The 23,626-nt window shown below is 39.9% G+C and overlaps 2 protein-coding genes and 1 pseudogene across 3 annotated transcripts; 1 reads left to right on the top strand and 2 right to left on the bottom strand.

The window, feature by feature from the left end:
• Positions 1-5,936: 5,936 nt before the first annotated feature.
• LOC149391591 (uncharacterized) lies at positions 5,937-13,388 on the bottom strand. 2 transcript variants are annotated; one of them, XM_089619072.1, is made up of 11 exons: positions 11,806-13,388; positions 10,792-11,256; positions 10,406-10,707; positions 9,382-10,101; positions 9,026-9,304; positions 8,665-8,826; positions 7,644-8,558; positions 7,333-7,548; positions 6,673-6,933; positions 6,423-6,593; positions 5,937-6,137 (listed from the first exon to the last, which is right to left on the bottom strand). In XM_089619072.1, the coding sequence occupies exons 1-11, from the start codon at positions 13,160-13,162 to the stop codon at positions 6,048-6,050; spliced, it is 4,938 nt and encodes a 1,645-aa protein (XP_089475198.1). In that variant the 5' UTR covers positions 13,163-13,388; the 3' UTR covers positions 5,937-6,047. The 2 variants fall into 2 exon arrangements, with proteins under 2 accessions (XP_089475198.1, XP_089475197.1); XM_089619071.1 differs by having other exon boundaries at positions 5,937-6,593.
• A 3,587-nt stretch (positions 13,389-16,975) lies between these two features.
• LOC149391590 (protein FAR1-RELATED SEQUENCE 6 pseudogene) lies at positions 16,976-19,952 on the top strand (annotated as a pseudogene).
• Positions 19,953-20,562: 610 nt separating this feature from the next.
• On the bottom strand, positions 20,563-22,232 carry LOC149391589 (vesicle-associated membrane protein 711). Its single transcript, XM_089621254.1, has 4 exons — positions 21,892-22,232; positions 21,385-21,575; positions 21,112-21,275; positions 20,563-20,966 (listed from the first exon to the last, which is right to left on the bottom strand). Exons 1-4 carry the CDS (start codon positions 22,106-22,108, stop codon positions 20,879-20,881), a joined length of 660 nt encoding a protein of 219 aa, XP_089477380.1. The 5' UTR covers positions 22,109-22,232; the 3' UTR covers positions 20,563-20,878.
• Between the last annotated feature and the right edge of the window lie 1,394 nt (positions 22,233-23,626).

The following is a 23,626-nucleotide window of genomic DNA, read 5'->3' as shown; positions in this document are numbered from 1 at the left end:
AAAATTGGATTGAAATGAGTTATATTTATAGAGAAAATGATTAAAGTGTAAAAAAATTAATAAATCCGTGTATAAACAGTAAAATAACGGAAACCTCGGAAGCCGAATTTCCGTGTAAACGGTTCCGCGGAAGCCTTCTTTCCGTATAGACAGAAGCCGCTAAGCCGTTAAGCCGAGCCACGCGCGGAAGGAAGGACGGCTTCCTCATTTCCGTCTCCAACAAGCCAGGTTGACCCACCTTGACCAGAAGCACGGAAGTCTGCAAAATTAGAAGTAATGGACAAAGTTAATAAAGGCGTTACAAGATCTAGCAATTGTTACAATATGACGTTTTGATTATGTATTTAATTATGGGAAATTGCCACAACTACTACCTATATGATAACTTTTTACTATTTTCCACCAAATGCATAATTTAGACACCAATGTCACTAACACCTATGCAAAACTACCTATTTACCCTTCACTTCTTACAATCTCACCAACACAACTCTCTCTCTCTCTCTCTCTCTCTTTCTCTCTCTCTCTCTCTCTCTCTCTATCTCTCTCTCTCTCTCTCTCTCTCTCTCTCTCTCTCTCTTCGCATCAGTCTTATCTCTCCTCTTTCTCATTCTCTCTTCCCGTCAATCTATCTCTTTCTCTCACTCTCTCTTCTCTCTTCTCGTTCTCTCTGTCCCCTCGTCGGACTATTTTTTTTCCCGATCTCTCTCTCTCTTTCTCTTTCTCTTTCTCTTTCTCTTTGTTTACCCCAAAGCCACCAGACCCAAGAAACCCAGGAGCCCGAGGACCAGCTCTCTTTCTCGCACCAGCTCTCTAAAACCCGAGGACCCAAATGCCCACGAGACCCAAACGCCGACGAGATCCAAACGCCAAACTCAAAACTCCAGATTTAGTCCAAGACCAGGTCGCGCATAAGGTTCGTTTCGCTTTTTCCCTAAATTTTGTGGTTAAAATTTTAGGATATTGTTTGGGTATGTTAAGAATCTTCAGAGTTCATCACTAATGTCAACAATGGATGTCAACTGTTGACATCTAATGTCAACAACTGATGAGAGAAATTGACTTCTAAAATCTACAGAGTTCATCAGTTGTTGACATTAGATGTCAACAATGGACGTCAATTGTTGACATCTAATGTCAGCAACTGATGAGAGAAATTGACTTCTAAACTCTACAGAGTTCATCAGTTGTTGGTGTGGTCTGCGCGGGCTGGTCTTGGACGCCGAGGGTTTTAGAGACCGACAGAGAGAGAGAGAGAGAAAGAGAGTCAGTGATTAATGTGAGATATGAGCGGGATATGGAGAGTTGGTGTGGGTTGTAAGAAAAATTTGAGTGGATGATAAAAAGGTAGTTGTACATTTGAGTTAGTGGCATTTGTGGCCAAATTATGACTTTAGTGGGAAATCGGAAAAAGTTAGTGATTTGGTAGTAGATGGGGCAATTTCCCTTTAATTATTGTAGTATTAATAGTTGCTTCTAAGGCTTAAAAAATCCATTTAATCCTTCGAACTTGACAAATTCCTTTTGTATTCACTAAAGATATTGTTAATCGCGTTTTTGGATTAGCACTAAGAACCGTTCGTGTTTTGATCTAGGGTCGGACCCAATGATCGTACGTAGGTTAAGTTTGGTGAATTTCTTCTCTTCTTGACTCTTTGTTTCTTTGAGTCTTCAACCATTTGAATCTCTCTCTAAAGCCTTGCTTTCAACCCGTAATCTCTCTTGACCTTGCCTTCAACCCTTTGATCTCTTTCTTCGAGTCTTCACGTCATTGTGTTCTTCACGTTGCTCATTGTTCTTGGATCTTCAAATCCTTCGAGTTCCTTGTTGGGTCTTTGAATCTTCGTACTTTTACCTAAGCACAAGAAAACATGAATCTAGAGGGACGCGGAGGGTTTTCCCTCGGCGCGCGCTCCGACGCTCAATATTAGTCATTTTGTATTGTGTTCTTGGTGAACGATTTATACTCGACTCTATGTTTTCTAGAGAGAGAAAGTTGTTGTGTGATTTTTGTAGAGTTTTTCCAAGTTGAGAGAAACTTACCTTGAGAGAAAGTTCAGAGAGGTATTTATAGAGGTTTGAGGCTTGTCTTGGTTATGAGTTATAGGAAAGAGAGACTGGAGGCAAGTTTTGCCTTGTGACAAGTGGGGTTGGCGGCAAGAGGCTTTGGGCAGGTTGGCGACAAGAAGCCCTTGGCAGGTTGGCGGCAAAGAGCCTTGGGAAGGTTAGCGGCATCATAGCTAGAGGAGTTGGCGACCACTGCCTCTAGGTGAATTTTTGGGGTTGGCGGCATTTTGGGTTGGCGCTGTCAGCTTGGCGTCACCTCAGGTTGGTGCCAGCATCAGGTTGACGCCATCTGGTTGGCGTCACCTCAAGTTGGTGTCACCATCAAGTTGACGGCATGGCAGGTTGGCGACACTATCAGGTTGGCGACGTCATCAAGTTAGTGGCACCATCAGGTTGACAACGTCATTAGGTTGACGGCGTCATCAGGTTGACGGTGTCAGCAGGTTGACGGTGTTATCAGGTTGGCGTCACCTCAAGTTGGTGTCACAATCAGATTGACGGCATGACAGGTTGGCGATACCATCAGGTTTGTTTTGTGCCCAAAATGAGTTGGCGTCAAGAGTCAAGGTTGACTCGAGGTTTGACCAAAAGATTTCTCTTGTGAACTTGAGATTTATGTATGGACTTACCTTGTCGTTTTTGCTCTCGGGGTGTCATTTCTACCTTGCGAAAATTTGACCCAACAGATATCATGCTCAATTGTTTCTTTATTTGTTCCATAGTCAATTCATTTCGGTTTCGTCGATTCTTCATACGCATATGTTATTTAAACCATATATAAATAGTATAGTTTCTCTTTTCAATTCGCAAATCCAAAGACAAGTACTCAAACCCTTCAAATATCACCAATAAATCAAATTTAAGTACTAAATTCACGATTGTTGATTGAGAGAAATCTCATGTCAACAATCACATTTTTTTTCACGTTTGAAAAATATATATCCAAAGAGAAGTGTTTCAGTTGTTATTAGGCAAAGTAGACCCATTCGTGAGTAGCGCCGCTAACACATGTACGCACTTTCAAAAACTATTTTTCGTTTTCAAATATAACTATTGATTTTTATAGATCATCTAGCTAATTAAGCTATAGTATCTTTAGCAAACTAATCAACGTCTTCATAAGTGATAGCGTCAACAAGCCCATTTTGATACTATAAATTAAAATCGGCTAAGAATAAACTCAGAAAAAGCATACCTTATGAGAAGAGAATCTGACGGGCTTCTTACTCAATGTACACTAGAACAAATAAGGGTATTGGATGAGACGTTTGTCGCATCCAATACCCTTGATGTCTAAAACTAGATTGTTTCAGAGAAATTTGACATGCACAAATTTTTTTTGTGAAGATAGATAATCAAAGATAACAAACTTCGGATGAATTTTTTATATTCCGATGGAATGAAATTGATAAATGTACCTGTGCTATTATTGCTACCCAAAACTTTTGGTACTCTATACTTGGAAATTAGAGGAGTGAGGAGATGGTTTTGATCAATCCAAGATGTGAATAATTGATGAAAACTCATATGAACCAATTGTTTTTTTGACTCATTTATCTTTTTTTTGAGACTTGGTTAACATACTTGGTGACCCTCCGGCGTCGTCGTTTTCGGACTCGTCCTTGATCTCTCTGGCGTGATCAAGGACGCCAAGGATCTTGAGCAAATTTGGATGATGTAGACCTAGACAGGCTTTTATATTGTTGTTTAAAGTTTTTGCACTAATTTTTACCCTCGAATCTCTCTCGTCTAAGTATCCTAAAAACGCTTCTAATGGGAGACCGTATATTTGACTGGAATTCCAAAGATTTTTTCTTTGTATTCTGCTTCGGCCATGATAAATGAAAAAATGGTGAACCGAGGAAAATATGGAAATGAAAATAGTTTTGATAATACATGACATATATACGAGAAAAAATTAGTCTTAAATATGATAAGAAGACGATGAGACTTTTACTCAGTGTATCATAAAGAAAAAACGGTAGAAAGAAGCATCAACAAGCCCATTTTGATACTAGAAATTCAAGTCGGCTAAGAATAAGCTCAGAAGAAACCCAGAATAACTTATGAAAAGAGAATCTGATGAGCTTCTTACTCAATGTACACTAGAACAAATAAGGGTATTGGATGCGACGTTCGTCGCATCCAATCACCCTTGATGTCTACAACTAAATTGTTTTCAGAGAAATTTGACATGCACACATTTTTTTTTTGTGAAGATAGATAATCAAAGATAACAAACCTCGGATGAATTTTTTATATTCCGAGGGAATGAAATTGGTAAATGTATCTGTTCTATTACTGCTACCCAAAACTTTTGGTACTCTATACTTGGAAATTAGAGGAGTGAGGAGAAGGTTTTGATCAATCCAAGATGTGAATGATTGATCAAAACTCATATGAACCAATTGTTTTTTTTTCACTCATTTCTCTTTTTTTTTTACGAGACTTGGTTAACATACCTGCTGACCCTCCGGCGTCGTCGTTTGCGGACTCGTCCTTGATCTCTCTGGCGTGATCAAGGACGCATTGGGTCTTGAGCAAATTTGGATGATCTAGACCTAGACAGGCTTTTATATTGTTGTTTAAAGTTTTTGCACTAATTTTTACCCTCGAATCTCCCTTGTCTAAGTATCCTAAAAACGCTTCCCATGCATGGTAGTACGTATATTTGACTGGAATTCCAAAGATTTTTTCTTTGTATTCTGGTTCGGCCATGATAAATGAAAAAAAATGGTAAACCGAGGAAAATAGGGAAATGGAAATAGTTTTGATAATAGATGATATATATACGAGAAAGTACTAAAAGTTTTACCGCAACTATAACACTTGTAATTAATCAACTACTATAGCACACTTAATTAACCCACTATTATTTCGGGCGAAGTTGAGCCCCTCCCTAATAAGTGGAGGGTGGATGAGGTGGAGTTGGATAGTCAGCGAGCGGTTCAGATGATTAAGACGCGTCTGCTTCGAGGAGTCCAAGGCCCTGTTGTCCACGAGATCTGCGAGTTTTTTGCGAATGTTCCGACGAGCTGTAAGTGGATTCCGAGAGGGTGTAATGTGGCAGCCAATTGTGTGGCTCGTCACTGTATGGTTTTCAGTACTTCTTGTATTTGGATTGATGATTGCCATGCGTGGCTGGTTGATAGTGTAACTTCGGACCTTGTGTCAATTTTCCCGTTTTAATGAAGTTACTTCCCTCAAAAAAAAAAAAATTAACCCACTATTATAGCAACAAATCATAAACAGACGCACACTCACGCGCGCACACACACAAACACGCGTGCACACGTGCATTTCTATTTCTCTCTCCACCAAAATGATTGTAAATATGGTATTTATATGAAACGTTTGAAGTAATTGGAAAATGCTAACAATATTAATATTCAAGACTTTGAACAATAATACGCAAGTATAAAATTGATGATGTGATGAACAAAAATCAACACGATTGCGAACAGAACAAACCAATATAATGCTTCTAGGGCATAAAATTTTAGTATTATGTATTAATCTGAAAGTGACAATGTAAATATGAACTAGTCAATAGTGGAATGTATGGAAGAAAAAATAAGAAATGAGTGTTAGGCTAACTTATATACTATTAGGCAAACTTTGGCTATTTATTAAAAAAATATATATAATTAAGTAGCTAATCAGTATAAGCTTCCTTCCACCTTATATAAAAGTCCTGCATTTACCAAGCTTGGGTTCGTACTGGATTTCAAAAATAAAAGTTTTAATTTATTTTCTTAATTAATGAACTTAAGTGGAGTGATCATAGTTTAGAATGCACCTGCCAAACCTAGACGTTTCTCTTCAGCAAAAGACACATAAATTATGAAGCAGCTTGAAGTTGAAACAAGTAAGATAAAAACATATATAAAAATAAAAAATAAAAAAAACCTATATTTGAATTTAGAGAAAAGAACAAAAAGTAGAGTAAAAAATGCAAATCTGTATGGCATTTGCAACTGTTAGTTCTTGTTTGGAACCCCCTTACATTCATAAGCTATATCGCCCTGACCCAACCTCGCTCTCTCTCTTTCCCAATTCTTCCAAGAGTTCTACCAGTCAAAACGCCAAAGAAATAACTTTTTAAGAGAATAAAAATAAAATAAAAAAAATGAAAACAGAAAAAAGAAGGGAAAATTATCGGCCCCAAAGATTCAATTATGTTTGAACCAGGGCCCAACAGCACCACCGTTCACATGGCCGTTGCTGTGGATTCCGACGCCGTTCTGAATCGGCGGCGGCGGAGGCAATCCGACCACCACTTGCGGCTGCGGCGGCGGCGGAGCTTGCTGGTGATACATCACATGGCTGTGAGGGAGCGAGAGCGGTTTGCTAACCTGGCTGTTTTTGTGCTGTTGAAGGGTGTGGATTTGTCGAAGCCCTTCTTCGTGAATACGCGACAGAGTCTCCAATTCCTTCATCGACAGAGCTTCAAGCCCCGCTCCGTACAGTGGTGCGTGTCGCGACATTTCCTCTTGGAGCGAAGCCTCCAGCGTGTGAATGTATTGCTGCACCAAAAAAAGAGACGAGTGTAAAAAAACAAGATTTTTTTTTTTTTTTTGTGACGGATGGGATTAGGAAAGAAACCTGGCAAGCCTGCAATTTAGATTCCATCCCGTCTATGTAAGCCTCGCAGCGAGCGACCTGCTCTTCCTTTTCCCGTTTCTCTCCTTCAGTCTGTCCGACTGTTTGGGTCAGTCGTCGAACTTCATCCTCGAGAGATTGTCGGATTTCCTCTCGGCTTACGTTCTCCGTCGCGTATCTCTTCAGTTCTTCGTCGAATCGTTTCCGTGCACCTTCTGCGTTCTTCAACCTTTCGGCAAGAGCGTTCTTTTCCTTCATCACTTTCTGCCATTTTCACAAGTTTAATTAGATTTAGAACTCATTTGAAGGTACACGATTGTTCCCCTGGAAAGTGCACGCCATAAGATGAGTGCGAAGGTAATGCAATAGTTTGGTAGACGGGAGTCTCCAAATAATCAGTGGTAAACAAAGATCTCAAATTTTACCAGAAAACAGCTAAGAAAGGTCTATACTATGATCACAGAACAAACACAAGCAGGAAAAAAAATAAAAAATAAAAATAAAAAAAGAGCAAAATCTATGCAATTAGACGGCCTTCTTACTAGTCCAATTATTTAGAACCAACTAAATTAAGACAGTCTTAAAACTGAATCCTTACTCCTTAACCATGCAGGCATAAAAAATAAGAAAATATGTGACTGGCGAAGATAAGGAAACTAGTACCTTTAGTTCATCCCGTTTCCGAGATTTTAATTGGGATATTTGCGATTCGGCGTCATGTAGACGATCTTGGAGCACTTTCTTTTCACCAGTAAGCTTGGTAATCTCGTCATCTCGCTCAGAGCGAAACCAATCAAGCTGACTCTCGATGTTTTGTATTTGTAATGAAAGCTCCTTGCGTTCGCGGGAAAATCGGTCCATCTCCGCTTTCATATCAGACTGCCATATAGTGATAGGTATAAGTTCTTATATTCTTCTTCAAGATTCAACAACATTAGATAGTTCATATTTCTAACCCTATCAACTTAAAATACCTTGAGACGACTGGTATTGGCCTCAGATTCACTCAATTTTTGAGATATTGCCGCTTTTTCTCGGATAACATTGGCGACTTCAGTTTTGCTTTCTTCTCGGATACGGACAATCTCGTCTTCACTAGCGCACAATTGATGCCAAAGAGTCGCACGATCAACATTTGCAAGCTCAGCTACCTCGCGCATCATGCTCAAAACCGGTCGAATCATTTCTTGTTCCTCGAGCGTCAAAGTAACCAAAATATCCAAATCTAAGTCCACTTCACGGGTGGTATCTGTGGAACTTGTGGCACGATCAACAAGTCTCTTTATCATTCTCCCTCGATAAGACTCGTGGGTATACCATTTGAACAACAACGTGAAAAGGATCTTTACGAACCCCTTCACACACGAGTCTCTAGAGAGAGCCAAAGTCTCAGCGAGACCAAGGACGGAAGTGAAATCGTCACGTTGAACTTTCAACAGCTCATCAGTGTCTCCCTCAGCAACAGCTTCTGAAGGCTGAAGATTGTCGCCCGATAGTCGATCGTGATGGTTCAAAGTTTGAGCAAGGCGTCTTTCCAGAACCATGGCTACAGAATGAGGCACAAAAGCACCTCGAGCTACAGCTCTCTCAAATGTCTGAGAAGCTTCAACAGCCAAACAAGGAACCGATAGCATCTCCACCAAGATATAGATATCAGAAAAATGATGACTGCCAGGAAAAGCCTGTTCATCCGCCGAGTTCAACCGATCAGAAGGCTTGCTGCTATGACTTGTTGAGCTATTTGCAGAAACATCATTATCTGAATCAATGTCTCTAAGCATCGCTTCAGCAACATCACCCCAACTATTAACAGTTTTACTCAAAAACTCCAGGACACAAGGAGAGACATTGGGGCCCAATCCTTTTAGCCTAAGACGAACGGATCTGACCTACAACAGAGATGAAGAGTCTCACTACAGTGGAACAAAAATATCAACAAAAATATTGATAAACGTATAGAACATGTAAAAAGAATAGGGTTTCAGGATACCGTACTGCTTCAGGAACATGTTGGCACTGAGCTGCAGCTTTGAATATAAAATCTATTGTTTCTGCAAGAGGCTCTTCATTTGAATCTGACAAGAAATCGAACGACTGAAATAAAACTCGTTCCCAAACTTCACTGCCACACTCTAGTTGACTTAGAGCATCAAAAACCTATAAAACCAGATTAGTCAAGTTAATGATATAGGGCACAAAATAGACATGCATGCATACATACATATAAGTACTAACAAACCATGTCCTCTGGTTATGATATTCGGTAAAAAGAATAGCTGGTATCCTTTATTCCCTCAAAAATAAGATAGCATTTTAGATACAAATAAGAAGATGAACAAATGAAGAAAAATCTTACAGGTGTCCGCAAGGAAGGCTCTGCGCCTGGGCTCTGAAGTCGATCTAGAAGTGCAAGAGCAGCCAAAGGATGCTCTGACTGCTCAACCAATCTGGGCACAAGAGCAACTAATTCAGGTTGCAAATTCTTGGGAGCTCTATCCAGTACTAAAGCAATTTTGGAGGCAGACTGAGGTCTTCTTCGTGGTTCGGGACAGCCTTGTGGGACGGCTCCATCCAATGCTCTCAGAGAATTAACGATCAATCCTATCAGCTCCTCAGATTGTTCAGGCCACTTTGTCTGAAAAATTCAGTTAGTTCAACCACCATCACTGATTACTAACCAGTTTGATTAGAGTCATGTAACAACATTTTTACCTTTGAACGGAGAGAGACATTTTCAGAAACAATAGCAGATGTTTCTGGTGGGCAAGAAGGCTTTCCAGGAATAGTTTTCCCAAGTTCCTGGACCTCCTTGACGTCGGAACTTTGTACAGCAGAAGCACTACTAGTTTCATCAGCACTGTATTCTAATCTCTCGTTTATAGGATTTTGAGCAGATTCCGCAGCTCCATTTTCTTTTTTGGGTTCAATAGAGCCAACTCCACTTCCGATCGGAGTAGACTTCGAGTTCCCATTAGAAGAATTATCATTACAGCTTTCTTCTACGGGTTGACAACACTCGACCATTATATCCAAAAGCATATCAATTATGGCCCGTTGCAACACCGTTACCCCCATCAGCAAATTCATAAAACAAGGAGAGGATTCATCAGTCTTCCCTACTTTCTTTCCATCGGTACTACCAGAGAATTTAGTCGGAAGAAGAAAGCGTTTTACTTTAGCAGGGTCGTCAAGGTAAACACGAAGCCCTGTAAGAAAGCCGGCAATTGAGCCAGCATCCATTAGAAGTTTTTCTCGTAAAGTAACTTGTGGCTGGGAAGGGTTATCGCCATATGTAAGATGAAATCCGGCTCTTGAAAGCAAGTTTCTAAAGATATCTTCTTCATCACCACTTATGCCATCACTATCTTCAGAATCCAAGAGTTCGTCAGGGTCAGTAGTCAAAGCATCTTGATCATCTTCTGACGCCAATACCTGATTTTAGAAAAGTTACAGATCACATAGCCTCTTAGGTAAATGAATTAACAACAAAAAGAGACTAATTTCAAAGAGACATATAGATCACACTTGACAGACAGCTACCAAGGCATATAATGTTGAATATTGTTTCTTTCTGTATAATTGTCACAAAGTTATTACATCTTAAGCTAAATTGCCTCTATTTCGTTATGGTATAAATAACCAACATTAGGTGATGGCAGAAGAAACACTGAGTTACAAGGTTATGCTAATGTAACCACAAACAAAATCTACTTATAAAGACTTTGAAAAAACTGACCTCTAGGTCAGAAAACTCAAACCACGGACAACAATCCAAGATTTCGCATACGAAGACAACCGTGTCCCGCACAAGAAATCCTGCATCAGCCTCCAACATATCTGAAACCTTCATAAACTGCAAAACGGAATTATTCCATGTCTTTGTGCATATAGAAGACTCCTTCCACACAGTTTTGGCAGGGTTCTTTTGATTTACCACTGCCATTCTGTATCTGACCCAAAAGTTTTTGTCGGGATCATTACCAACTGACTGATCACTTTCCAAATAGATGCATATCGTGTCAAAGGATTCATATACACCTGCACAAGAGGAGATGTCAAGGGGATATACAAAGCAAAATCAGTAATTAATTGCTTAAAGTGAATGCAAGAGCATAACCATACCAATTCGAAGCTCACATCCACCAGCTTGAAAGAATTTACTGAAAATTTTACGTGACTCCATTATTTCTTTGAAAGCTAAGAAGTTTTCCACCTTCCAAGTAAAGGAGCTTTGCTTCGCATCCTTGTCAGTCTGAGAACTTCCACTAGCCTCCTGATCAGTAAAATCTTGCCTCACTGATGTTTCTTTTAGTATAAGGACCTCGGCAGAGAATACAACTGTGTCTTGTACAAGAAAACCAGAATCTTGATCGAAGAGACTGGTGAGTGTCACAAACTCTCTCCAGCCCCAGTCTTTTGCAGCTTTGGAGTAACGATTTTGAGATTCTTTGCTCACGGATTTGTCTTCCATTCTCTGGTTCACTACCGAAAGACGATGGCTCACAAAGCAACTCCAATCACTGGAAGTATTTCGTGAATCTGTAACTTCAAGGAACACTGAAAGGTGGCATGGTGGCTGAGACTGCCCTGATACCACCAAAAATTTAAGAATTTTTTGTCAAATCCCTCTCTAAAATATTTTTACGATATTCTTATACACCAGAAAATACCAAATGCAATAACTTCTAACTAAACAGTCTGGAAAAGAGCTACTACACTAGGTGTAAGCTAAAAAAGTTTGATCAGCCATGACAAGGATAAACAAAATAACCCGTCATAGCTCAATAATACCTTGAGAAGTTGAGATTATCAATCATATACGAGATCTTTAATTTATCAGGCCATGACGGGAGGTCAATAGAAATTTAGCTCAAAAAAAGTTCACGTGAAACGATTACAGAAGAAGCTGACTTAACACCGCATTTCCATAACAACAACAGAGACAGTACTAGTCCTCAATGATCTGTATAAGAATGACAATCACGCAATTTTAAAGTATCTGAATAATATCGACTTTTAAGTTTTCACTAGGTAGTTGTCAACAGTTACAAGACAACATGTTGAGCAGACTAAAGCTACAGTTATAAAATATATATATATATATATATATATATATAAATTATCCAGTCATTGTACCTCGAGGATAAACAATGAGACGGCAGTCTCGATTTCCAATCTGAAACCTCCTGCTTTTGATGCAAAGACCGGTTATTTTCCTCTTCTTCAAAAGATCTTTAAGCCTGGTGAAATTCTCGATCCGCCAAGTGAATTTTCCCATGTGCCCATCAGATTTCCTTGTCCCACCTCCGCTCCTCAACCCTCCAACCAATGCCCCATTCTTCGAGAAGCTACTGAACTCCTTGATCACATGAAACGACGTGCTGAAAACCGCCGTGTCGTCAGCCAAAAACCCCGAATCGGGACCCACAAAATCCGACATCTTCATATAGTCATTCCAACCCAGGCTAGTGTTGTCGCCGCTCTTGTTATCCGCCGCAAACCGCCCGTACGAGTCTCTGTGCATGTGGTTCGACCCGGGTTTCTGGTTCAGCACAGACATCCGAAACAAACACCAACAACTCCGATCGGACATCAGCAGAGTCTTCTCCGTATCCTTGCTCTCCAAGCACATGGACAGATAGTCCACCCCACTCACCGAGCTCTGATAAACACTAATCCTCAAATTACACTCCCCGGCAGGGAAAACCGGGCTCATTATCTTCTGAGTCTTAATCATCTCCTTGAACAAACTGAAATTGTGAACCTTCCAAGTGAACTTCCCATTGGAAACATCCGAAACCGGCCCGGCCACAACAGACCCAGACGCAGCCTGAGAGCCAGACGTGGACTGCAACTCATTGTCCCGCGAGAAGCTCACCGACTCATCCAAAATCAGAATATCAGCGGTTATCAAAACCGAGTCGCTGTTAAACAAATACCCCATTTTCGGGTCGAAAACCGAAGAGGAGGGAGAGAAATCGCACCAGCCGTGAGACTTCTTCTTGGTGGAGAACCTGTGCCAGGAATCCCTGTGAATGGTTTTGGACTCATCGACGAGGTTGACGATAGCAAGCCTATAGCTCGCGAAACAGTCCCATTTCGACGAGGCCGTCCCTCTAGGGTCCATGATTTGGAGGTAGATTGAGATATATCCAGGTAAGGCCTGAGAATCGCCCTTGGGATAAACCAAAAGACGACAGTCGTAACCTCCGACCTCGAAGTACTTGCTCCACAACGCCCTAGCTTTGATTCTCGGAAAATTCTGGAGCGTCCATCGGCAAACCGCCGAGTGAGCTCCGCGCCGATCCACCGTCACCGTCTCCTGCGCCGCGCCGCCTCCGCCGCCGTCCCTCGCCGCTGCGGCTACGTCCTCCACCGCCGCCGAAGCAGCCGGAGAAGACGACGTCGCCGGATGAGATTGGTCGCCCACCGCCGCCGAAGTAGCCGATGACGACGACGCGACGGCCTCGGAAGACGATGAGCTCTGCTTCATTTTTGCCAATCCGTTATCTTTCTCTCGCTCTCTGCGTTTGTTTGTCTAGGTTTTCGAGGGTTTTGTGTTTTCTTTCTCTTATTCTCTCTGGTTTGTTTTTTCCTTTCTAATGATTTTAATTTTTTATTCTTTTTTAGTTTTATTGTTTGTTATTTTATATTTATACGATCAGAAAGAGAGAGAGAGAGAGTGAGGAGAAGAGGAAGGAGGAGAATAGAGGGGAGGTGTGTGTGGTGAGAGGGTAAGAAAAATGGGAGTTTTTTTCTGACGTACTTGAGTTGAGGTACACGATAGTTAGCGTGGAACTTCATGTGGAGTAATAGTTCTATTCAACGCGAAGCTGAAGATGGATGTATCTCTGTTTTTTTTTTTTTTATCAAAAAAGATGGATGTATCTCAACCGTAGATATCATGGGTTCTTTTCGATATCCTAGCGATAAATGTGACACGTGCATTTGAGACACGCACGTGCTCGAGGTGAATTGCCTATGATATGATCTTTTGAGCAGAAAAACGAACGATGAGACTGATATTTTTTTGGGGATTATATAGTATTTTATATTATTGTAAAATCAATACTTGTTTTAGTGTAAAATTATATCATTACATTATTGGTGAGATATTGTTTTAAGAAATTTGAATTTATGTTGTATTCTAAATTTTATGTATTGATTGTAAAATTTGGAAATTGTGATTAAAAAAGTATATGTAACTTAAATATACTATTTCGTGTTCTCTCCAAACAAATTACATTTCTCTCGAAAATCATCGAATCTCGCATAAATATTACAAAACATCAAAGATATTATGATTAAGAAATATTATTAAATATTTTAAAAAATATCATAAAAAATTCAAAATGAGTCTTATTTTTTGGAAATTTTATTAATTGTTTTAAAAGTAACAAATCGCTACTAAAAATAAAACAGCACTTCTAATTAGAAGCGACTTGACACTTTTCAAGTTTGTCATTTTTAAAAGATCATTTTGTAATAGTGAGTACACATAAAAATAAAATAAATGACAAAGCATAACATTTAATAGTACCACAGTTTCAACATTAAACAACCAATATATTTCGTGGAATGACAAATAACAACCATTGTTTGAAAAATGACGACATAAAATAAAAAATAAATACAACAAATTTCAAATGCCTTCGATTAGGTTGTGGGATTTTGTTAACGATCTTGAGATGTCACATGTTGATAAAGGCATATAGAAAAAAAAAAATACAATTATGTCGGTAAGCGTCGTTATTCATTGTAATGTATCTTGTAATGTATCTTATTATGCATTGCATGCACGAAGTAAGCCACATTAAATCCTATAATTTCTAAATTGAACAAAACTTCAAAAATCGTAATAACTTAAGCGAAATCGAATGTATACAGCAATTCTTAATACACATGATTGTTTACTTTTTATTTTCTTAATAGCAATTATATGTTACACAATTCGAAAATTAAGTGATTAAAATTTATATCTCAATTTTAATAGAAGTTTGCATTCATGTTTAAGCGATTTTATATTTTTATTCCTCAATCTTGATCGTGATGTGATGGGAGTCTCTTTTATTCACAAACGTTTTATTTTCAGCTTTGTTTATGGGAAAATTTTGATTCGTTTAAAGTTAATAGTGTTTGATGTGTGCTTGGTCAATATTAACCAATATAATAACTATAAACAAGTTTATATGTATGTTTGCATTTTGGGGCGGCTTCAATTTTAGGTTTTTTTTTTCCTTTTTTCTTTGATTTGTTGGGTATCTCTCTTATTTTCATATGTTAATTTTCAATTTTTTCCTTGGTAAAATTTTCAGCTCATTTTGAAATCTGTACTATTGTGATGTGTTTGCCTGATATTAACTACTATAAACCATTATATGCATATTTGTATTCGTAGGAAGTTTCAATTTGTGTTTTTTTCCGTTCTTAATCTTCAATCAAGAAGAAAAGATGCTGGCGCCTCTTCTTCTCACACGTTTCTTTTTAGTCTTTTTGTTGTAAGATTTTGACTTATTTTAAAATTTGTACTTTCCAATATGTGTTTGAGCCATAATAATTAGTATAACCAAGTTGATATGTATGTTTGTGTTACTGATTTTAGATTTTAGGTTGTTTATGAGTTTTGTGTCTCCCAATTTTTTAGGAATTTTTTAATTTGAGAACCCAGATAGCCATCTTTAGTATTAGGATTAATTTTATAGGAGTTTATCCTATAATATTTAACAGCAACAACAACTTCTTTCAAAGCCGATGTAATCCCTTAAATTTAGAATTTTTAAGTGTTTGAAACCGGTGAATTATGATAGAATCCGATGAATTTTAATGAGTTCCAATGAATTATGATGGGTTTAGAGAATTCCGATAGTGTAAAAGGTTTAGTGTAGGTTTGAATGGGTATTTTTGTAAAAAAAAAAAAAAAATGCGCCAAAAGTATATTTTCGTAAGTCGACAACTATCAAGTCTATTCATAACTTTTTGATAGTTTAAGATTTAGAAGAAAAAAAATCTCTGATAAAATTGCTCAATTAAGATACCCAAAATTAAAAGTTAGTACCAATGGCTCTACTCAATTGAGATGATAGGAATCAATAACTATATAAGGAAAATAATATTAATTAGAGTTGAAGGTTTATTTTATATCATGATTTGTGCTTAAATATCTACATCATTGATGTAAACAATACATGTTTTTTTTATATTAAGTTTGACAATCTTGATAGCGATCTGCGAGATATTTAAGGCGTATACAAAATCTTTCTTTGCGAATCACTTACGACCAAGCTCCTTGAGACTCGAGACGATATACCCGACCGAGACACCCCTCAATTGTGACCATTCATTCGACGATATTTTGACACTCGACATCGTGGGTCCATTTCTCCTCAAATTGGAACCTCGTTTGTCTATGTTGATGGGTCGTCAACAACGAGCCCCTGGGGTCTAAGTGAAACTAATCGGTGAGTGTTCCGAGCCATAGTAAGCTAAATTGTGAACCTCCAAAGAAAGGAACACATTAAACCATAACTCGTTCTCACAAAACCAGTCCAATCTTTCCTAGATGAAATCCTATTCTGGCTAACTATCAGTCCAAGTCTTTGGATTGTCTCCCTCCTTCTCATCATCGACAATAATCTCATTCTAGTCGCCGCCAATAACCCACGGAACATAAGGGCCCTTGATCAGGTATGCGATATTGCGCAAGTGATTCCACAAATTTTTTTAATTCTTTGGATTCGGGTTATCATAAAAACTAGTGAATTTTCATTCCTTGTCGCCAGAGCGAACCAATGAATCGATATGCCGTGAGGAGTAGGATTTAATAGAGACATCACATTTATCTTTCAAAAAAAAGAATGACTCCATTTCCTACCTTTACAATCCACAACAAAGATGCCATATGAATTTTATAGATGAAAAACATATCTAAAGACTCGTTGCGGACAAGTAATTTCATGTCTTGGAATGTACCGGGACTGCCTAGACTCTAGGCATTCCACGGGACGATATTCATTGGACTCGGCGGGTTTGGCTCTCTCCACCAGCATCCGCCGACCTCGGATAAGTTTTGCCTTCCTCGGTTGTTTGTTTTTTGCTTGGAATCCACACTGTTTTGCAGCTTAAAATTATAGTTGAAACTTGAAAATCTTAAAGCTAAAAAATCACAATTCCGAGGAAAAGAAAAGAAAAGGGGAGAAAAAGAAAAATTAACTTCACGGCGGGTCATAAAAAGAAACTTCTATTTTTATTTTTCCTTTCTTTCCCTTATTATATTTTGTTCAACGCTCCTCTCTCTTGTGAATCGAACCCGCGAAATTGGGCCCCCTATCCTCGTTTCGATCCGAGCCGTGAACAACTTTCTCGTTGATGATCCGATTAACCCGGATATCGTCTTTTCTATCTCAACCCATGTGTCTTCGATTCACATGTAAGATTTTCCTCAAATTCCGACGAACGAAACGATTGCAATTTATTACTTTCTTCACCTCATCTGAGAGCGCAGTCGTTTACTAGCATCGCCGTGATCAAACGAACTCAGAACAATTTAGTCGACGACAGTGATCAAGTTGGAACAGTGAAGGAATTTGAACTGCTTGTTCCATTTTGATTTTCCTCAAAGTTGGTAAATTTCATGAACGGAAATGAGCATGGTTGCTGGATTGAGGATATTTCGTTTCCTAGGTCTCATAACTGTGCAGCTTGAAGTTCAATGCTAGGGTTTCGCGATTGCGGCTTCTTCAAATGGAAGAGGTTTGTCTGAACAGCGTGCCAGTTTTCGACGAGAACGAAGATTACGACCTCGACGGAAACAGCTTCGGGGTCGAAGAGACTCCGGGGAAGAAGGAGCCTCCGAACCCGACGGTGGGTTTGGAGTTCGATTCGTTCGAGGAAGCCTATGACTTCTACAACGCGTACGCGAGAAATCAAGGGTTTGGGATCCGTGTGAGCAATTCGTGGTTCAGGTCGAAGAGGAAAGAGCGGTACAGAGCTAAGCTGAGCTGTAGCAGCGCGGGGTTCAAGAAGAAGAGCGAGGCAAACAACCCGAGGCCCGAGACGAGGACGGGCTGCCCGGCCATGGTTGTGATCCGGCTCGTGGACTCGACTCTGTGGAGGATCATCGAGGTCGAGCTCGGTCACAACCACGATGTGAGCCCTCAGACCAAGCGGTTCTACAAGTCCCACAAGAGGATGATCGAGAAGGCTCGGAGAGTTGAACGCCCCGTCACCGAGCTCCACACAATCAGGCTGTATCGGACGGCCGAGATCGAATCCGGGCGGAGAAACGGGTGCTCCGATCGGCGCTCGAGGCGTTTGGAGCTCGGCGAAGGGGATTCTCAGGCGGTCTACAACTTCTTTTGCCGGATGAAATTGACTGACCCGGGCTTCGTTTACCTGATGGACTTCGACGGCGACGGGCTTCTCAGGAACGTGTTCTGGGCCGATTCCAGGTCTCGGAACGCTTACGGGCACTTCTGCGATGCAATCGCGGTGGACACGACGTGCCTCGCGAACAAGTACGAGATTCCTCTGGTCTACTTCGCGGGTGTGAACCACCACGGCGAGTCCGTGTTGCTCGGCTGTGGATTTCTAGGGCACGAGTCCGCGGAGTGTTTCGTTTGGATGATCGGGACGTGGCTGAAATGCATGAACGGGCTTCGTCGTCCGAGAGTCATCGTCACCGACCAGTGCGAGCTCCTTCGAGCCGCGATTTCCGAGGTCGTTCCTGACGCCCGACACTGCTATTGCTCGCACCACATAATGCAGAGAGTCCCCGAGAAGCTGGGCGGGTTAAAAGGGTTCGAGGCGATCAAAACACAGCTGAACAAAGCAGTCTACGGCTCGCTGAAAATCTCCGAGTTCGAAGCTCACTGGGGCGAGATGGTGAGTCGCCACGGGCTGGAGGACAACAAGTGGCTCCGGACGCTGCACGAGGAACGGTCCCGGTGGGTCCCGGTTTACCTGAAGGACGTGTTCTTCGCCGGAACGATCCCCACCCGCGAGGACGAGGGATCGGCCGCGTTTTACTTCGACGGGTTCGTCCACAAACACACGTCGTTCAAGGAGTTCGTCGACAAGTACGACCTCGCCCGGCACAGGAAGCTCGCGAGAGAAGCGGCCGCGGATACGGAGCCACGAAGCTCGCTCGAGGCGAGATGTAAATTCGAATCCCAGGCGTCGAAGGCGTACACGAAGGAGATCTTCACGAGGTTCCGGTCGGAGATCGAGGGAATGTACGGCTGCTTCAACACGAGGCGGGTCGGCGCCAGCGGGGCGGTCCTCACTTTCGTCGTCAAAGAGAGGGTCGGCGGCGAAAACGGAAAGGAAGTGAAGTCCCACGAGGTGTTGTACGACGCGAGCCGAGTGGAGATACGGTGCATTTGCAGCTTGTTCAACTACAAGGGCTATCTCTGCAGGCACGCCTTGAGCGTCCTCAACTACAACGGGGTCGAGGAAATCCCGTCCCGCTATATTCTGCCCCGATGGAGCAGAGATTTCAAGTGCGGTTTTTCGCCGCATCGAGAGCCCGGAACGTCTCTGGACTGGTTTAGTCATCTGAATGAGCTCGCCCTTCCGGTCGTGGAGCAAGGGGCTAAGTCTCGAGAACATTACGAGGCCGCGTTGAAGGAGTTAGAGGCCTTGTTGAACAAGCTAAGTGTTGTTGTAGATGATGATTTAGTTGTAACTTAGAACAAGTGAATACTTACTAAAAAAAATGGAGTGCCTAGAGATGTTCCCACTGTTGATTTCTCTCTTTGTTTCGTAAGTATTCTCTCACCCTGCTCATCTCATTAGCGGTGTTAAAAATTCTATCTAGGATGCTCCTTGCAGTACAGTGAATTTTCTATCTCATCGATGGAAACAAAAAATCGAGTAATTTTCTTTGAGGACTAAATGAGAACATGAATTCTCATTATTTATGTTATTTAGTTTTTAATTTTCTTTAATTGATGTTTGATAAGTATATTGATCAATACTCCACATTTAAAACAATTTTTAAAATAGAATTTCAAGTAACTAGTGATATAATATATTGAAATGCATTTGCCCAATTTCAACTGTTAAACATGTTCTTCGGGAGATTTGGAATATGAGGAACAAGCTTCTCCACGAAAACTTGAAGACTTGAAGGTAAACAAGACTGTTTTGGGTGTGGAGTCAACGGCGATACGCGACGGAGTCATCTTTCCGAAGAGACGGGGTCTCTTCCCCTATGAGATCCAGTCCGACTCGAAGCTATTTCGCTCCTTTGACTGATTTCAGTTTTCGATCAAACGGGGAGCAGAGGGAACAAAGTTGCACATCATTTAGCTTATTTCAATTTGTATGCTGGTTTTACTTTTACTGCAACTTGGTTTCCTGAAAAAACCTCCCTGTATATTTCTCTTTTGAAGGCCGATTTGGCCATTTTCCCAGTTGGGTCTTAAAATAAAACATCTGTTTCCTAAAAAAAAATTGAAGTTGGACTTGATGAGACAAACATTTCAGTTCGTAAATTTTGTTTTTATACAAACCGTAGCAATGACGTATGTTCTTGTCGTCTCATATAAATTGCTTTGTCTGAGATAACGAGTATTTATAGCCATGACAATGGCAACACGTTGCACAGCCTGTGCCGCTAATGAAACTCAACCAACCAGCGGATCTTCCTTTATAGGAAAACGTAACCGACTGTCATAACCAATCACAACAGAGAGTTCCGTTTCGCGCAAGAAAATATCTGAAATTGATTAAGGGAAAGGAATAATGTAAAAATTAAGAATATACCCCCCCCCCCCCCCTTTTTTTTTTTTTTTTTTTTCTTTCACATCCTAAATTTCATCAACATTTGTCAGCATTGTGTACCGAGGAATCTAATATATGCACTAAAAAGAAAAGTACTCTCCACTAAATGACTAAATCCAAACAAACGAACTTTCTCAAAGATTTTACATTTCACTCACATATTACAGAGGAAGGAATATGAATCAATTGCGGACCTGAAAAGATATTTTATGCTACACAATAGCAACACTAGATTTTGAAATGGATACACTTATAAGCCTCGTTCACCCTCACAAAACAAACATCAATACAGCTAAATCTGTCACTCACGACATAAGCGTACCTTGTACCCGAAGAAGGTAAAAGGAAAAAAAATAATATTAATATAGACCGGACAAACTTGGGTAAAACCTGAGAGCTCAGGCTTCGATTTTATACATCGGCCTCGCTACAGACAAGAAGGTAGCGTGATTCCATGGCAGACGAAGGCCAACACGACATAGATGATGACGAGCAATAGAATTATTAGAGCGATCCTGCAAAAACAACCAAATCATTCCTATCAGAGCTACATAAGCCTATGAATGCTTGTTTTAGGCCACAACAATTAGAAACAATGAAGAGGGCTTGTAAAATAAGCATTAATACTCTGTGACTACGGTTTTAGATCAGATAACATACGTAAGCTTCACATTTCGCCACCACACTGTGCTTCTGTAGCGCCGAGCTTGCTTTCTGAATCTGAAGGTGTTTCCTTGCATATTTTCAGTTTTGTCAACCAACAGCTCTAGTCGATCACCCCTATCTAAAACTTTGTCAATGTTCTCTATCATAACATTCCGAACCTGATTAAGACGCAAACCACAAGAGAAATGTAGATTCAAAGATCACCAACAAGCATAGCATTAAACGATTCTGAAGCGCTTATGAACTGTTCTTATATCAATTTCTCACCTGACTCATTTCACCTTTGAGCCGGTTTATCCTATCAGCGTTCGGATCATTCGAATAATATTCCATCTGCTGGCTGAGAACCCTCGAGAATTCGTCGTTCATGCCATAAGCCTGGGCGGAATGAACCGCACGGCCATAAGTCCTCACAAATCTCTGATGAATGTCCTCAAGAAAAGCAAACGGTATTCTTCCTGGAAAATGTGGATGCAAAGATATATAATTTGATTTCAAAGTCATTTATTCGTTCTTTAAAAAAATCTATCTCCTAGTAATGGATAGAAACAGAGGCCAGTGATTCCGTACAAGCTACAATACACACAACAATCAATGTTCACCAAAAGCTGTAAATAAAACTGTGTGATGACTACAAAACGCCTAATTTCGATCAATGAGGACAAAAAGAAGAAGCTAAAATGCGAAATTAGATTCAAATCGAAGTCAGGCTTGGAAGAATAAGAAATTGAAAAAACGATCAGGAAAACGGATCGGGAAGGCAATAGTGCTTACTTCCGGCGACTTCGTCTGCCATACAGAGGACGGTGAGGCCATCCGTACGGCGGACATGGAAGATGTAGCGATCCTGAGAGTAAGAGACGTTCGTGTCGTTGTTCCCGGGAATCTTCTCGAGAATCTGTCTGGCGACCACGCTGGCGTTCGTCGCCGTCGCCGAGAACTCGGCGAGCACCACCGAGCCCCTCGCCACCAGCCCGTACAGAATCGCCATCTTCTCCGATATCGGTCGATCGGAGATTCTCGGCAGCCAAACAGATCGCTCGGTTTGAGAATGAGAACTCTCTCGCTCGCTCGTCTCTTGACTTGCTCTTGATTAGCAAATGGAAATTATTTTCGTCTTTTCTGATTTTTATTTATTTATTACTTTTTTTTTTCCTTCCCTTTTCATGGCGCCACTCTGTAAAACAACGAATGCCAACAAATGTTCTCTCACCTTTTGTTTTTCAAATTTTAGTCAATTTTCGGCGGAAATAGGAATTTAAAAGCAATTTTATTTTCTTTTGTAACAAAATCTTCATTATTATTGGTATAGAAATATATATTCTCACTAGTAAAAAAAATAAAATAACTGTGAGTCTTAGGAATATTTTCCTAGCTGATAATGTTCGAATTGTTACGTTTAATAATCATATATTATGTTGTGACAAACCTCTTAAGGATTCTTTTCCTAAAAAAAATAAATAATTGAAATCATATCTCGTCGATTGATCATATTACTTCGTGACTGAGTGGTTTAGATTATATTCCATAAATATCTTTTATTTTGTGAGATTGTCAATGATATTAATTTGTTTGCTACACAATTATATCTATGATAACTTTAATCTCATTGTTCTGATTTTGACATAGAACTGAAAATCTAATCTTAGTGGAGAAAATCCCTACATCATCTGTAATTTCATTCAAACATCATTTATAATATGGAATCTATTTCTAAAAATAAAAAGACAAATCATGTATAAAAAAGAATCGATTTGAAATGTTCAATGTGGGCCTATAATTAACGATGGATTGATCGTGAGGAATGGAATTCGGCCAGGTTTACTGACTCAACTCAACCCAACCCATCATTTTCATTTAAGACGACATTTGTTTTCCTTTTATTGTTTAAAAAAGAATCCCAGACGATAACCTATATTAAACAGCAATAGATTAGGATCAAGATGCCTAAAAAAATAGAGATAAGGATCAAGGCAAGACAAAGACTAAAAAAAATTAATTATAAAAAAGCTGAAATAATCTTCTATATATATGCGAACCATATTACACAGTGGATTAATTCCTGGCATTAGCATTTGTTTTTAGCCCTGTTTTCGCCAATATGTAACTATTTTCAATCTTCCAATGTTAAACAAAAAATAGAAACAAAATAATTGGTTTCCAATAAGCTTGTAGTGCTTTTCATTGGCATTAGGATGCTCTAAATTTGAATTCTCTTGTAAAATTATGATATCATCTTTCTAAGCATGGACCCATCAATAGGAGATAAACTATCAGCTAGCGATGGAAATTGGGACCGTGGTGCATGATTGTTCATCATCAATAAATGCAAATCTTTTTAAAAAAATATCTATAAGTAGAATACAAGATTTTTTTTTTTAATATTGCTTTGGGTTGGGCTTTTGGGGCTGTATTTTCTAACCCATGAATGATATGGGCTGGATACATTAACATAAGGAATGTAACAAAAAAAAAAAAAAAAAAAAATTGCCACAACCAAGAGTAAATA

Source organism: Urtica dioica, chromosome 7, assembly GCF_054948205.1.
Source record: "Urtica dioica subsp. dioica isolate 48M chromosome 7, U.dioica_male_clone48M_v1_H2, whole genome shotgun sequence".
Classification (NCBI taxonomy): domain Eukaryota; kingdom Viridiplantae; phylum Streptophyta; class Magnoliopsida; order Rosales; family Urticaceae; genus Urtica; species Urtica dioica.
Note: the sequence above shows the minus strand (reverse complement) of the source record. Positions and strands in the feature narration are given on the sequence as shown.

What these genes read in the sequence shown, in the direction of transcription:
- LOC149391591 (XM_089619071.1), bottom strand. Translation starts at nt 13,162, where the DNA reads ATGAAGCAGAGCTCATCGTCTTCCGAGGCCGTCGCGTCGTCGTCATCG. An exon ending in TGGATGTGAGCTTCGAATTG is followed by an intron (nt 10,708 to 10,791) that starts GTATGGTTATGC and finishes CCTCTTGTGCAG; the next exon opens with GTGTATATGAATCCTTTGAC. An exon ending in TTGAGTTTTCTGACCTAGAG is followed by an intron (nt 10,102 to 10,405) that starts GTCAGTTTTTTC and finishes TTCTAAAATCAG; the next exon opens with GTATTGGCGTCAGAAGATGA.
- LOC149391589 (XM_089621254.1), bottom strand. Translation starts at nt 22,108, where the DNA reads ATGGCGATTCTGTACGGGCTGGTGGCGAGGGGCTCGGTGGTGCTCGCC. An exon ending in TCAAAGGTGAAATGAGTCAG is followed by an intron (nt 21,276 to 21,384) that starts GTGAGAAATTGA and finishes CGTCTTAATCAG; the next exon opens with GTTCGGAATGTTATGATAGA. An exon ending in TGGCGAAATGTGAAGCTTAC is followed by an intron (nt 20,967 to 21,111) that starts GTATGTTATCTG and finishes TTGTTTTTGCAG; the next exon opens with GATCGCTCTAATAATTCTAT.